Here is a 16,097-nt window from a genome sequence, read left to right as displayed (position 1 = left end):
GTGCGAATAATTCCCTAGTCACACGGTTGAATTAAGGAAGTGGTGTTTGGTGGTAAGAACACGATATTTATCTTCTTTAATGAAACAGTTACATCATGCACGGTGCAGTTGTCTATGAGCAGCAGTATGTTCCGTTTTAGTTGCTTGTCCCATTTCAACAGCCATTCGTTAAAGATGGTGGTAGTCATTCAAGCCGTTTTGTTGGCAAAATAATCGACGGGCAAATTTTTCACACCTTTGAAACAGCGGGGCTTTTTACTTTTTCCAATCACTAAAGGTTTTTCTTTAGTGCCGGTCATACTAGCGCAACATAGCACCGTTAGGCGTTCCTTGGAGGTTTTACACCCTTGCGTACTTTCCTTCTGAAACATGTAGGTGCGTTCAGGCAATGCACGAAAATGTTGGCCAGTTTCATCAACGTTATATACATCTTCAAGTGAATATGTGGCAATAAGTTTAGGCCATTCTTCTTTAATCCACTGATCTGCGGCTACATTATCGGCATCTTTTTGTTCACCGTGTGTCCTTCGGAAGAGTATGTTCTTCCTCTTTTTCCAGCAGTGGAGCTATCCTTCTGTGGCTACCCAATTTTGCAGCGAAATCTTCAGCTTTTTGATGCAAAATTGGACCATTAACACAAACGTCCCCTCTTTGTCTTTTCCTTCTGGATTTCTTTTACAATTCAGATTTCCGTTCAAAGTGCACTTTTTTTCGATATCTTCACGATTTTTCAAAATTTTGCACAAAAGCGGTTGCGAAACTTTCAATTGAACAGCAGCATTCCTTTGGCTAATTTTCGGCAATTTATCATAACGATTTAAAATGTCACCCTTTTCTTTCACAGTAAGATCTCTCCGTTTCCTTTTCATTATAAAAAACAAATCAGGTTACAAACTGTATGAACTATGATAAAGTGAAAATTTATGCTGATCTTCTGCATGCGTCTTTTAAACACTTAGATGTGGCAGTTCCACTATCCCCCCCCAATTTTATTGTTTGACCAATAGCGACTCGGTAAGCAACCTGCCTAGATCAAGTGGCATACCCGAAACAATGTTCTCTTTTGAAGGTCACCCCTAATAGCATGTGTTTAAAAGACAATATACAAGCCCCGTTTGGACTTTTGGTAAGTTTCAAACAAAAAAAAAAGTTTTCCTTCTTGTTTTTATTGATTTCAGGAAAATAAAATTTACATATAAACTGATAGCAATAAACGAACATTTGATTACAATAAACGATGATTTTTCAATGTATTTTGATATAAGCGGACGGGACTAAGCGATTTTGATAACATTAGCCGTGATCACATTAAGCGGCGTTTACTGTAATACTAGTTTTCTTAAAATCTTCGATAATTTTAAATTTTTATAGAATTTTGGCTTTTAGCATATTTTCTTAAATTCTTAGAATTTTCTAAATTAAACAAAATATTTTGAAGCCAAAATATTTACGAAAAAGTGTAATTTGTCTGATTGGGCAATAATGGGTTAACATTAATAATGTGTTCTAAAAAAAGCCCTTTTTAGTTTAGAAAATGTCTTGTTAAGTTTTTATTTTATTTTATTTTTCTTTTCTTTTTTTTTTTTTAAATGTCAGTAGCTATAGTACTGACTATTTCAGAGAATTGAATTAAAAAAGTTTTTTCTTACTGATTTATAACCCAAGACAAATTTATAACTTTCCTCAAAAGAAGTACAATTATTTACAGCATTTAATTTACTCTAAATATCCAAAACATTATGATTTTTACACATCCTAATGAGTAAGGGTTGAATAGTAAATATAATCCAATTTGCCATTTTTGTCATAAAAATAAATGTTCATTCATTGTGGTAAATCTTATTGCTAATAGATGAGACAGTGCATATAAGAACTGCAAAGTCCAGAATAGGAAGGTAATTTATAACAATCAAAGAAAAAAACCTTAATATGAAAACAAGTTTTTAAACTTTAAAAAAAAATGTCTCGAATTAAAAATAAGGCTGGGGTATGCAAAAAGCATTCCGTAGAGAAATTTTAATGTATAATATTTTCTAAGCATCACCTTCATTATTATTTTTTTTATACTGATATATTGAATATTTCATTTTTCAAAAATATCTATTCTAACCTAAATCAAATAAAACTTTTCTATTTTAGTGTATTATGCTTCTGGAACTAGTTTAGCTCGTTTTCCCTCTAATGGAATGGTTATCACACAAACTCTTAATAATCAAGGCAAGTCATTGATCACATAACTTACATCTTCCGTTTGTTTATGTCTAAAATAGTGCCATTAACAATGCATGTTTGAATTCAGGTATGGAAGTTTTAAAAGGCCAGGCAGATCGAATAGAAAAAGTCCCTGTGCTTGGATTGCATCAGACTTCTCACCATGCAAATTCTGGTCGTATTGTTGTTTATGGAGATTCTAATTGTTTAGATACTGCTCATATGCAAAAAGGTAAACTTTCTTTTCACGTATGAAAAATACCATGAACACAAAGAAAACTTATTACTCTAATTAATGTAATAAACTGCTGTATTAGTTTCAATTTATCATAGTAATTTGTGTGTCGAGTTCAGAATCATAAGTTTTTAAGAAAATAATTCAATCATTTAGATACATGTTTCTTTTTGCAACCTACTTTCTTTTTAACTATCATGCAACTCTTATTTTTTTTGTTCCTTATTGAGTACTAATGGCCTAAAGCATTTTATCAAGTAAATTGATGCAGGGTGGTATCAAAACAGGGGGAAGTCTGAGAATTTTATCAATCTGGAAAAATCAGGTAATTAGGCAAACTTGTCTAAAAAGTCAGGAAAAATGGTTTAATTTGAGTTTATGTCAAATACACTCCCCCAAAAAACAAATTGGTCTAGTAATAATATTTTTTAAAAATACGGTTTATTTTAGACTCTAATAGCAATTATAAGCATAGGCGTAGTATGAAGCGGGCACACTTTTTGTTTTAAAAAAAAATGCTCATTTTAAATGTTATGTACATATTTATTCTATATATATGTTTATTATTTTAATTGTTATACATATTTAATTTTTATATGTATCTATATTTATATATTAATGTATGTATAAAAATTAAAATTAATGAATAATTTTCTAAAAACAAAAAGTGTGTCCTTCCTCACACTAAGCATATGAGTATAAGTGTTTTTTATCCTATTTTATGGATAAAAATAAGGCATGACTGAAAAATTAATTATAAAATTTATGCCAATAATTATCAAAATCAGGAGAGAAAACTTTTTTAGTGTTGGTGTCCACTTTTTGATAATTCTTTTGTGTAAAAAAATTATTTATATCATGGCAGCAGTCATCAACCTCATTTTTTGTGCATTAAACATTAAATGTATTAAAAATAAAAAAATAACATTTCAATATGAAAATAACAGTTGTGTAAATTATTTACGTAACTAATAACGTAATTTTTCTTTATGGTATTTTTTCTATTGTCTTACTTCTACTATAATATTTTTAAGAAGTTTTACTGCTTATTCAGAAAACTTTACTAATCCTAACTTTTAATTCAATGTAAAATGATGCATGAAAATTTTCCTCAGATCCATTATTTTCCAATGTGATTGAGATCCACTTTGTTATAAGTATGATTTTGCATCTGATTCTTTTTTTAAAGTCATTTTTCTTCTTTGTTTCTGAGTAATAAATTTTTCTCTAAAGAAACTTGGATACCCAAAATAAAGATGACTCCAAAAACGTTTATTTCATATGGACAGCACAAGAGGGAATAACAAATATGAGAAAGAAAATAATTGGCACATCTATTGATATGACTTTAAACATGAATTTTAGACATTATTTAACATGCTAAGAAATGTTTCTACTGTGCACTTTGAAAACTCTGTAAAAATTAGTCAGATTCAATATCAAATCCAAATGTCAAATGTCAGTTGCAATCTGGCAATTTGGATTTTTCAATGTGTTTCATTAAGAGATTATTCTCTAATTATTATTTGTAAAGTTACATATTGTATCAATGAAGTTCTCTCTGGAAGTTTTTCATATTTATATAACAGTTTTAAATAGATATTAGTAACAAAGTTTTCATTTAATCATTTAAAATATTTCTTTACTCCTGAATAATTTGAATATTTTTCAAATGCCATTTTTTTTCTGATCTGTTAATCTATTAGCAATAAATCACTCCTCTTATTAAAAGTTAAGAAAACGCATGGTATATATAAATTATTATATGTATTATTACATATTATGGTAATTTGATTAATGATAATATATTGAGGTAATTTGATACTTTTCACTATATGAAATAGTATTTAAACAAATATGTCAATGTTAAGGCTGTTTTTTTTTTAAACACTATATAGTCATATGAAATAACCAGGAGCTTTTTTGTTGATAATATGTTATTTTTATAACTGCTGTGAGTTTACAACATTCATTCATGGTAAAGTTTAACCTGTCTTTAGGCAGTAGTATGCTAATTTTAAAAATAGCACAAAACTTCAATCTGAAGAAAAGCCTCAGTTTTTGTGCGAAGGAAATGTTTGGTTAACTTGAGTCATTTGATGGTTTTGATTTATACGGAAAAATCTGACCAAATTGGTAATTTTTATAAGTATTCAAATTATTTGTCCATTTTAAAGCCCAGATAATTCTTTACTGCAAAATGGTTTGTATAGTTTAACATTAGAGTTTTGCTGCAAGTGTAAAATACTTAAACTGGAACTTTTTTTAATTTTTATTTTCCTTATAGCAAAAGATTTTGCAACAATAATCTTGACTCTTTATCAAATGTGTTCCTGAAATTTTTTATTTATTTCACCCTCTTTCATATTTTGCAATATCATCCCTGAAAAATACTATGTTTAAAAACTTAACTTGAGAAAATTTGTTTTTAGACTGTTTTTGGCTGCTAGATGCTCTTCTGCAATATGCTACCACGAAATATGTTCCACCTCTGTTTGAGGAATTGAAGTCAAGTGTTGTTTTAGATGCCAAAGATTTACCTCAAAGAATGGAAGGTAATATATTACATCTGTGTTGCTTTTTCCTTAACTGAGTCTTATGGTTTACATTAAATTTGTACATAGATTAGAAGTAAGTCATTTCTTACATATTTGCAAAATTTATTCTTAATGAGGATTCATTTATTTTAAAATTCTTTTTTTTTTTATCGAAACAAACAGTGTGGGCATTTAATAAAAAATATTTTTATTCTTTTTTGCTGGTGACTAAAATGTTGTATAAATGAAACAGCATTATTTTTAATAATTTTTATCTTCCTAACATACAACAACATAATAATTGCATAAAATTTGAATAGCAGTTTTAAATTTAGAAAGCACAATGTAAATTTTAGCATAGTTGAAAATAGAAAAAAAATATTAACAATAAATTGTTATATTGTTGAGAATTTTCAAGTCTAAAATATTTTCAAGTTATCTTCTTTAAGTAAACTGAAATTTTATAAGTGTACATTTAAAAATATCTATTAATATTATTTGCAAGACTTAAAAAATGACACTTAGTAACACTCTTTTCATTTCAAATTTGCAAATATTTTTTTGCTATGCAAATGTATTAGTGCGTTATCAGAGCATCAATACTTGTATATTAATTTCTGGTCTTTCTGATTTAAAAAATATATAATAACAATATAATATTTCTATTGTATTTAAACATACATTAGTCTTAATTAACCAAAGCAGTATTCATGATAAATCACTGTAATCTATTATTCTATAAGTTATGCAAATTCCTTTTTTTTGTTGTCATAGCATATATTATTTAACCAACAGGAAATCACCTCTATCGATATTCAAAAGTATTGGAGCATCATCTTGGTACCCCTCACACGCGTCCATTACCGGCCTGTCCTAGGCTTAGCTGGGTTCGCCCAGAACCTTTAAACAAATCTGGACCTAGGTGAGAAGTATTTCCTATCTATTAAATTTAAAATGCTCCAAATAGTTTGTGGAACACATGAAAAATTTCATGTGGATCAAAAAGACTTTTTTAAGTATTTTATATGTTGCTTTTCTTGCACAGATGATTTAAGTTAAGTAATCTGACACAAAAACAAATTTTCTTTGAATAAATAATCTACATCTCTTTCCCTCCGGATTTAGATTTCTGATCCTTAAAGTATGAGGAGTAACCACAATCTAAAAAATGTGGTCTGCATAGTTTAAATGGGAAAACTGTCAAAAATTTAGCTCCTTAAATTTTACTTTTTATATATGTTATCATATATATGGGACTATTTAAGAACATCTATAAATTTAAGTACTATTGTAACACTATTTTATGTAAAGATAATTCATGGTAAAGAATAAATTTTTATATTCATTTACAATTTTTTATTATTTGATAATTACATAATTACAAACTGTGTCCTTCAATTTCTTGAAATGCAAATTTCAATAGTATTAAATAAATAATTTTGAAGAAATAAAAATAGGAAATTTTAACACCTGGTTTTACTTAAATTATGTAGTTTAAATTGTTTTAGGCTTCATAATATTTTAATCGTTATCAAATAAAGCAGTATTCAATATTTTTTACTAATTATGGTTTGCATGAAACTATATTTTGATAAGTAGGTTTCAGCTGTATGAAAAATGTGTTTAATTCACTTAAGTAGTTCCAGAGTTATTGGGAAATAGGCAAAATTTTAAATCAACATTGAGGGGCCCGAAATCCCTAAATGAAATATTGAAATCATATTTTACAGATTGCAGTTACCTTCCATACTTTTAGGATCGAAAATTCAAATCCGTTGAACAAAAAGGTATCTTTATTCAAAGAAAGTATGTTTTTGTGTCTGATATTGTAACTTAAAATATCATCTGCACAAATTATTTAGCATATTTAAGGTTAGTCTCTTGAACTATTAAGATTGCATGTGAGAATCCAATTAGATCAATAGTCTTAGGAGAGTTTCATTTTGAACATTGTACTTATATTACATGCCCAGTGTTATTAATATAATTTATCCTCATTCATAGTTATCTTGCTATGAAGACAAAATATTTTTTATCAGGAGTTTTTGTGTGTGTTTAGAGCATTCTCTTTTCTAAGGATACAATTGAAGATTTTTTTCATTTAATTAACTTAATTAATTTTAATTAATTTGAGGAATCCAAATACCTATACAAACATATTTTAATTAATAATACCTTCTGTTCTAAATAAAGTAATTCTGATATTTAAAATAAACAGAATATTGTATTCTTTTCCGAAAAAAATTGCATTTGACTTAAGTGGAGCAAATTATACATTATGCTTGTCATTTGCCCTAATGTAATCTGATATATGTATACTTTTTCAAAAATGTCCTATCTGATTTTTCCTTCGGTTCACTACACTACGAAGCATGTTATTGATTATTGGATGTATTTATAACAGACAGGGATGTCATTGCTTAAAGTATATAAGATACAATTTATTATGTAACCAAATTAATGATTTTCTTTTAATAAAAATATTTCTTGTAATTAATTGAAATATTTATTGAAACTGTATTTTCTATGAAGTTCTACATATATTTTAAAATTTTTATTGAAGTAAAACTATTTTAAAGTAAAACTATTGTAGCACTCGATATGTTAAATATTGTATTATTTTTACAGACGATTTATTTATAGATGCAATATTATTTTGATGCTTATTAGAAAATTCCCACTGAACTATTCATTTTAAAATAGCAACTGACATTTAATACTTTAATTCACCAAATCTTTTTATCTTACTGCCCATTAAATAGGATGGAAGCCCTTGAAACCATTTTGAATTAAGGCAAAATGATGCAGCCCTTAGATTCTTATTCTAACTGGTCGTAATCTACAGTCAAAAAGTTAGTGTACAGATGACTTTACATTTATAATTGAAAGTTTATATTTCTCTGTCATTTGTAAATCTTCATAAGGTATTGTTAGGGGACTCGTGACCTCTCAATGTCAGAGCCTGTTTCAGACATTAATGATAAAATAATTAGAATAGCAACAAAAAAACATCTTAAAATACTTCCTAGAATTAGATATTATTCTGGTAGGTCTCAAATCTTTAAGAAAGCAGAGGAAGAGCTTTACTACGTAAATAGTCATTAAATATCGCTTACCATACATATGCAGCAGAGCCTTAGTTAAAAGATTGAACAGTTGCTAACAGAAAATCTTATACTTATTTCTGGACATGACAGCAGATCTGTTTAAAATATATTTAAAAATTATTATTTGCAGTTTCCTTGAAATAAAATGTTACTATGTTTTATAGTGTAGCAATTCTTTTAACTACACTGTTGTTTAAAGTCTGCTTCTATTTTTATTTTGGTAAATATTACAAATTATGTTTTCTTTTTTAGCACATTATACAAAGCACAGAAGTTATTATCGGTGAATCTAGATGCTCCGTTTCCCTTTCGGCCGGGACCCGAGCAGCAGATGTCTAAACTTCCATGGGATAATCCTCAAATAGTGAGCAATCATACCACTGAATTCCAGTGGAAAACCATTCATTCAGTTATTGTTATAGCCTGTCTTTTAGTCCTACTTTCATTATGGTACAAATGGTCTCGCCTGCGCTGTCACCGCCGAAGAAAACTTCGTCCCCCTAGGCGAACGACTCGCACCCCACAAGCTTCCCCAGGAAGATTGCCTACTGTTTGAGCATTAAAATTCTTCCTAAACTTTTAAATATTGTATATATCTCCTTTTTCAAAAAACAAATGTGATAATTGTAAATAGCTATGAACAATTTCTCATTCATTCCTCATTAAATAATTGAAACACTTCATTCATTTCATCCCATATGAATAAGAAATCTACTGAACATACTATTAGAGTTTTTAGTTGCTTTCAAGGGTTAGCAGGTTTTTGATGTGACTGTTAACTAACATTTTGTTCCGTTAATTGTGGGTGTCCCGTTATTGTTTCCTCTTTCGTTCTAATAATTCATTATTTATACACCATGCTGAGATAGAACACCACATGTTTTTGATTGAACTGGGCGATATCAGAATTTTAATTACGTGTATTGCATATCTGCCAACTTTTAGTCTCTCAAAGGATGATTTTCCCCAGTGATTGTAAAATAAAAATATCAGTATTATTTGGCTCAAATTTCAAAAGTAAGATTCTTTAGTTATTAAGCATTTTTATAAATATTAATCCATTTAAATGTAGTGGTGATCAAAATCATTTTAAATTAAATTTAGAAAGTATAAATTTGAATACCATTTGCAATCTAAAAATAAAATTTTACCCAAAATGCATCAATGGTAGTGGTTGTTTATTCTCAGGATGATATCTTATTTGTAGTTGATAATGTTGAAACTGGGCAGTATTTTTCACATTTAGTTTTTAACATAGATTGTTAACCTAACAAAATTTATCCATACTATTTTTTACATTTGAACAAACCTATTGTTTTGTATGGCGAACTTAAATAAATCTTTCGTGAACTTTTTATTAATTTTAGGTATTAACGTTTGTACAATTGCCTTAAAATACTGACTTAGTCCTCTCCCAAACTTTTGATGAAAATCAGGATGCTATTTTATTGTACAGAGAAAATGAAAATAAAGTAACTTTCAAAATATCTTTCATAAAAATTTCTCACAGTTAGCCTGATAAGGGAATTTCATTATCAGGCTTATCGGTTTAATACTGGTACCACTGTGGTGTCTGTCAACCAGCTGTTTCTGGGATTAGGTAGTCTGCTTCAGAAGTGAACCGTTTATCCCCCCCCCCATGCAATCTCTTCTTTCTTTATACTTAGCTTTTTTTTTTCATTTTTTACTGTCACATCAAGAGCTAGCTATTGACATAAAATTGCCAACCCAGTATTTGAATTCAACATTAAAATTCCATACATTGTGTGATTGTAATTTATTTATTAATTCATATCATATTAATTAAAAAGAATTCCTATGTTGAACTGTTAGTTATTTTTAAATACAAATATTCTCTCTACTACAGATTTCTCCTTACAGTGTTATTTTGATCGTTTTACAACATTCAAAATATCCTCTATATAATATAGTGACTGTCACTCTATAACAAACATTTAAGATCTCTTGGAAGATGATTGCCATTGTAAGTCGCAATTTTGTGCAAGCCATTTCATTCTCAAATTTGCCTGATTCTGGAAATAATCCTATTATTATTTAAGTAAAGTAGATAAAAGTGCATATTATTCTCTAAATTGATGAATTATCTTCTCTTTTGACCATAAAATTTTAATATACAGTAAAATAATTTACAATAAAAATGATATAAATAAATTTATAATATGTGTTACTACATTTTTGATTAGAAGTCATAATTTTACACATGTGTTGTCAATCACTTCTATATAACAAAATTTTCTCTGTAGTGATTTTTTCAATTGCAAACAAATAATTTTGTTATAGAGAGACTCCACTATAGTAATTTGTTATCAATTCTAAACTGTCAATTGTTTCTATATATAGATTGATGCTTTTTATAGAGATGATTCTATATATAGATTAACTGGTAGTACATAGAATTTTCATATTCTAGAATTGTAATAATTTCTTAGTTCATTCTGTTGTTAACTCGAGTTTCAAACTTTTCTAAAGTGTAAATATTAAATTGATGTATAAATAACTGCAACCTATCTCTTCTTACTTTTTATACTTAATGTATTTATTACTTATCTTTTTTTTTTTGTAGAAGATGTATTCTAGGAAATATGTTCAGTTTTATTTATTGTCCGAAGGGAATTAGGCGCTGCTAAATAAATTTCTTAATTTTTAAAACTTAAAATATATTTCAAGAGTGATAATTTTATTTTAATTCTGAATTATATGTGATATGTCTGAGTAGACCAAGGACACTTGTACAGATGGCTTAAAATTAAAGTAGATTGCTACAGTAGTGTACTGCGGATTGTGTTTTATTGATTAACCAGTTTGCATACATTTTAAATGCTCTCTCCAAACTGTTTATTTAGTTTTATACAATCTGCCAAGCACCTTCTTACCTAATATAATCCTGATGAATGACATTGATAATCTATTTATAAGTGTATCAGGCATATTTATTTTAAATTAGAGCAACTTTTATGTATAATATGAATAATTACATATTTATAATGCATGTAGCTTACTTTTAGTTTAGTTTTTTCTCAACCTTTTTTACGCAATGAACTGTGAGTCAAAGCAGGGGAAAAACCTCAATAGCTTTTGATTATTTTATATATATTTAATCTCAATCTTAATGGTTCATACTCTTTAAATATACTACTTAATATGCCACAAAATATGTGTTAGTTTTTTTAATCCGGTGAAGCCAAAAAATTGAGTGCGAACTAAAATGGGAAACATACAATTTATTTATAAAAATGAAAGGTAATGGCTATTAAATTGTGATTATGAGAGAACAACTTTCGATTTGATTGTCTATTCCATGCTTGTTTTTTATACGTTAGTGTAAAGGCAATTTTGAAATTTGGCATGAATTGAAATAGACTGAGTTAGGTATCACCTGTTGTAAAATATCTATCATTGCTTCATTCAATAATGTTATATCCACATTATCTCATGAATGAGCGAATTTTGCATCTATTCAACTTTCAAGATCAAAAAATTTCCTCGGCTTCAGACTTCTTAAACAATCTAGTTTGTAGTTAATATAATAATTCTGTTTAAAAAAAGAGAAAGCAAATTGCAACGAATCATATTGAATGACTTTATAATTAATAATATTTCATTTATAATTTTCGAAAATTTAGAGACCATTCCCACTGCACTCTGCATAAAATTGATCAGATTCTCCAATTTCCTTTATATATTTCTAGTGGATATTAATTTCAATGAAATAATTACACTCGATATTGAGCTACATAGTACTTTTTACTACAAATAAAAGTCAATCATAAATAAAGTGTTTTAAATTTAAAATTATCCATTGTTATAAAAAAAGAAGAGGAAATTTCTCCTTGTGTTTCAACTCTTTATATAAAGTAACAATTTGACAATTAGGAACGTGTTTTATTTGTTCCGGGTCATGGAATCCAATGGCTGAATGTAGAATATTTTTTACAAATTCTGGAGGAAGAAGTCATAGCATTAATCTATAAAACTTTGAACTAGTCAAATTGCATGTTGGTTGATTCTCTTTAATAGTAGAAAGTGCATTATTGCTGAAACAGTTTTGGTTCAGTGAGTTATTGACTAAAATTTTTTTATTGAATGGGGCAATGATTGTTATTCCTATTTCTCTAGGTACATTAATACTGACAGCACACAGTTAGTCTTTGTTTATTTCTGCTATCTCTCAAAATTGTCTTTATTTTCTCTTAACTAAAAAAATCAACATTTAACTAGTAAACCATTAAATTAACTATTTGCAGAATTTTTATGCAACTGCGTTACAAAAACCATTTGAAATTCCCAAACTTTTGAAAATCTTAAAATAAATTAGTTTGCACAGATAAAAAAAGCTCATGAACGTAAACGAATTGACATAAGAATTGTTTATAAGTATTAACAACTATTATTTGTGAACTATTCAGATACTACCTGCAAAATTTTAATTGCAATGTCGGGGCTCAAAATTAATGGTGCTCTGTAGTGATAGGACCAATAAATTCGACTCAAACTACTATAAAATAATTATCGGTGGTCCCCCAGATCAGCAATAGATCTATAACAATAAGTATAAGGATATGGTACACTGATTTTATTTTTTGGTTTGTTGTTTCTGACACAAAAATGTTTCAATTGTGCAATTTTCTGTAATTTTTCATTAAATTTCACTTACACATTAAAAGTTAAAGATTAATATTAAAAGTTTTAAAAAAAAGTTAATGACCTGCTGGTAAATATGCAATAATTAATCTAAGTAAAAGACAACAAAATATATATGGAACTTCATCTGTATTTTTAACTAGTTTACAAAACTTAAATATATTTATTAATTTTTTTATTTTTCAAGTCTTTTTGTTCTAAAAGAGTCTGAGGCATAGGAACAAATTAGTAAAAATGTTAACAGACTAGTAAAAACTTCCAGTTACTGATCCTTTGGACCAGAGACTGAATCATCTTAATTTCTACCCCTGGCTATTATTATTCAGAAACTTAAAAGTATTTTACTTTAAGCTTGTTTCTATAACTTTTATTTACTAACCTAAGGTGGAGGCTGATACATTTTCACAGGGTTTTCATTTAATTTAAATAAATAAAATTTTATTTATGCAGGTTAAAAGTGAATCTTGGCTTTTGCCTGGGGGTACTAGTTTCAAGAAAACTTGCCACACTGTCAGTCGTTGTAGAAAACTAGCATTTCCCTACTTTTCGAAGAGCCCTGATATTCTTGAAGTTAGATGCAACATTGAAGTACATGAATTAATTCAGCAGGAAGAGGCACCCTCTGGTGCCATCAACAGTAATTATTCTCACCGCAGTGTAATTTCTAGTAGCTTTTCAAAATCATTTGTAAATGAAATGGCACCTCTCGCTGAAGGAATGTCAAGTTCATTTTTATCGATGTACATGGAATCGGATACTGAGTTTAAGTTTAGCAGAATCTCTGACCACCATATTGAAATTCACTTCGACTTCACCAACCACGATCAGGTCGATCGTTGTTTTCAATCGCCATCCCTAAATGTTTTTGTTCCTAATGTGAAAGAAAGTGTGTGTTATGTCTTGTGATTATGATTAAAAACGTTTATCAAATGATTGCTTTTTAGGTGAACTTTTTTTTTTTAATTTTCGTGTTTTCCCCCCTGAATATCTGTTTAATCAAAACAAATTTTCGTATTTAACCTTTTCTCATCCAATTTGCTTTTGAGTTTTATTCAAGCTATTGTTTTCCTTATTTAGAATGTCCAGTATTTAGAATGATATGGAGTAGAAAACAAAATAACTTCATAGAGAGGTAATTCGAAGTTTAAATAAGTGAAAATCGTAAATAAGCTTTAATTCTCAAATGATTGAAACTCATTGATTTTATCTATCGTTATAAATATATTTAGCTCAATTCTTGTTTCTCCATTTAATTGACTGTATAAAATCTTACGAATGGTAAGATTTCATTTTATAACTGGAGTTGAACAACCAAACCCAATTTATGGTTTACAATTCTCAACATTCAGCTCCGTAGCCTTGTAATGCAGAACCCTATCAAGATGAAAATGGAATTCTTCGGGGCACTGTTTTGTTGGAGCTAATGTCTTTTCGTTACGTTGAGTTGAAAACCACAAAAATCTCCCATGATTAGCCTGACAGCAAGGGTATACTAATCCATGGTCACCAAGAGCAGTGGGTTGGTGCTAGCCTGCCACAGTTTCTAAACCTCCCACACAAACGCAATATTGGGTGAGGGAAATACCAAAAATGTTTCATATTTTTTCTGGTTTTGGGAAGCTTGTTATTGTTTAGACTTGGTTATCCATATATAATATCAGCAAATGAAAATTAGCTAATAGTTTTTCTTTCATAAACATATATTGTTTTTGCGTACTGTGAATGGTCTTTTGATTTAATTCATAATTTATGTTGTATATGTCCGTAGTTATTTTTTGTATAATTGAAGATTGTGTATTCAATCACAATAGTTTGTTTAATAAATACTACAATGTAGGTAATTCGTTGCAAAAACCATATTGAAAAAGCAGCATTGAGAAATAGTTGAACTTGCAACCGTTTAAAATCAAACTCAATTTGGGTTTTTAACAGGAAACTGGACATAGTTAGTTCGTATGAAAAATCAGTTTTCACACGATTTCATTTAATAGAGAAATTGTGTTTGACAAGTAAATTTTATATACTCTCAGGCTAATGCAGGAACTTCTCTTGACAACAGACTCATAGTTACTGTGGTTAGTATCAGTCACTTTGGATAGGGGTGTGAGGGTGTAGGGTAGAGTCAAGAAATTGTTTTAATCTTGTTTTCATGGTATCAGACTTTCTGTTGGGTTACAGTGCAGTACAAATGTACTTATATAGCAAAGCATTTAAAAGGGTCCTCTCTCAAAATAGAAAAGCGAATTTAAGAGAATCCAACATAGTTGTATTGCTTAAAAGCAATGTTTGGTGAGAAAAGGTCATTAAAAAAATTTATGTTACGTCAATTTTAAATTTCTGATTAAGGTTTAAAATATTTTTATTATAAATTTTGTTCTTTACCAGTTGTTATGTTCATTTGATATTTCTCAGTCTATAATTTGAAAGAATAACATGTATTTTGTGATTTCATACTTATCCTTTTTGTTAGTAATTTATTAATTAATATTGTTATTTTGTTGAATATGTTTTTTCCTTTTATAACTGTGTCTAATTAAACCGAATCAGATATTAATTACAATGAATGTGTTGTACTGTTCGATTCCTAATTTGAGTTGAAAATGGAATGAATTGCTTGAAACTTAATCACATTTTAATCTTTAATGACTTATATTTTCTAATGGATCATGTTTAAAAATGTTATTTTGTTAGGCAAGTAAACACTGTGATCATGTTAATCATAAACTTAGTTTTAAGTTTTAAATATTAAAGTCACAATTACTTAATTTCCTTCTTTTTTTTAAAAAAAAATTATTAATTTATTTTATTTACACTGTTTTTCTAGACTATGAAGTATCATTTAATTATCATCTATTTGAAATTAAGAAAAAACCATAATTTTTTCCAAATTTAAGGAAGTTTTTTTTTATATTCTAAAACTAATTTAAAGTATTTATTTACAGCTTATGTAATCAGTATAATTTTTATTACAAAACTAACTTAGAAATTCACAAATGTTTCGATGATAATGCTTTCATAGCTGCCAAGTGTTTTGATTTTATTCGAAAATTTTTCTTTAGTACCTAAGGTGGTGTTAAAAAAGCAATATAAGTTGATTTTTTTTAAATATAGCATGCTAAGACATTAATTTAAAACCTTCAAATGTCTATGTATGCTATGTATGTCCAAAAAATATGGAAGCTGTCAAAAGCACTATTGATCAATAAAAAAAGTAAAAACGCACTTAATATGTTATGGAAGATGTGGTCAGTGATATCCAACATAACTCCCAACACTAACCCTTGGGGTGGGGCAGACATTAACTTAAAAATCTCAATATTAACCCCCGTTTTATTGCAGATATTG

General features: G+C 28.3%; 1 protein-coding gene across 3 annotated transcripts in view; it reads left to right on the top strand.

Annotated features, from left to right (window-relative positions):
• Window positions 1-13,808, top strand: part of S1P (membrane-bound transcription factor site-1 protease) — a 56,767-nt gene extending 42,959 nt beyond the window's left edge. For 2 of the 3 annotated variants that reach the window (XM_087160013.1, XM_087160012.1), the window contains exons 24-29: window positions 2,140-2,217; window positions 2,300-2,443; window positions 4,879-5,001; window positions 5,779-5,905; window positions 8,343-8,454; window positions 13,203-13,808. In XM_087160013.1, coding sequence (XP_087016139.1) covers window positions 2,140-2,217; window positions 2,300-2,443; window positions 4,879-5,001; window positions 5,779-5,905; window positions 8,343-8,454; window positions 13,203-13,658 — 1,040 coding nt within the window. In that variant the 3' untranslated portion in view covers window positions 13,659-13,808. Of the gene's footprint in view, window positions 1-2,139; window positions 2,218-2,299; window positions 2,444-4,878; window positions 5,002-5,778; window positions 5,906-8,342; window positions 9,563-13,202 lie in introns of those variants that run through there. The other variant, XM_087160014.1, reaches the window with a different exon arrangement.
• The last annotated feature ends 2,289 nt before the right edge of the window (window positions 13,809-16,097 follow it).

This window comes from Parasteatoda tepidariorum, chromosome 3 (assembly GCF_982258835.1).
Source record: "Parasteatoda tepidariorum strain Cologne lab strain chromosome 3, Ptep-v5.0, whole genome shotgun sequence".
NCBI classification, from domain to species: Eukaryota; Metazoa; Arthropoda; class Arachnida; order Araneae; family Theridiidae; genus Parasteatoda; species Parasteatoda tepidariorum.
The sequence above is the reverse complement of the archived record's forward strand: the minus strand, read 5'-3'. Positions and strand labels throughout refer to the sequence as shown.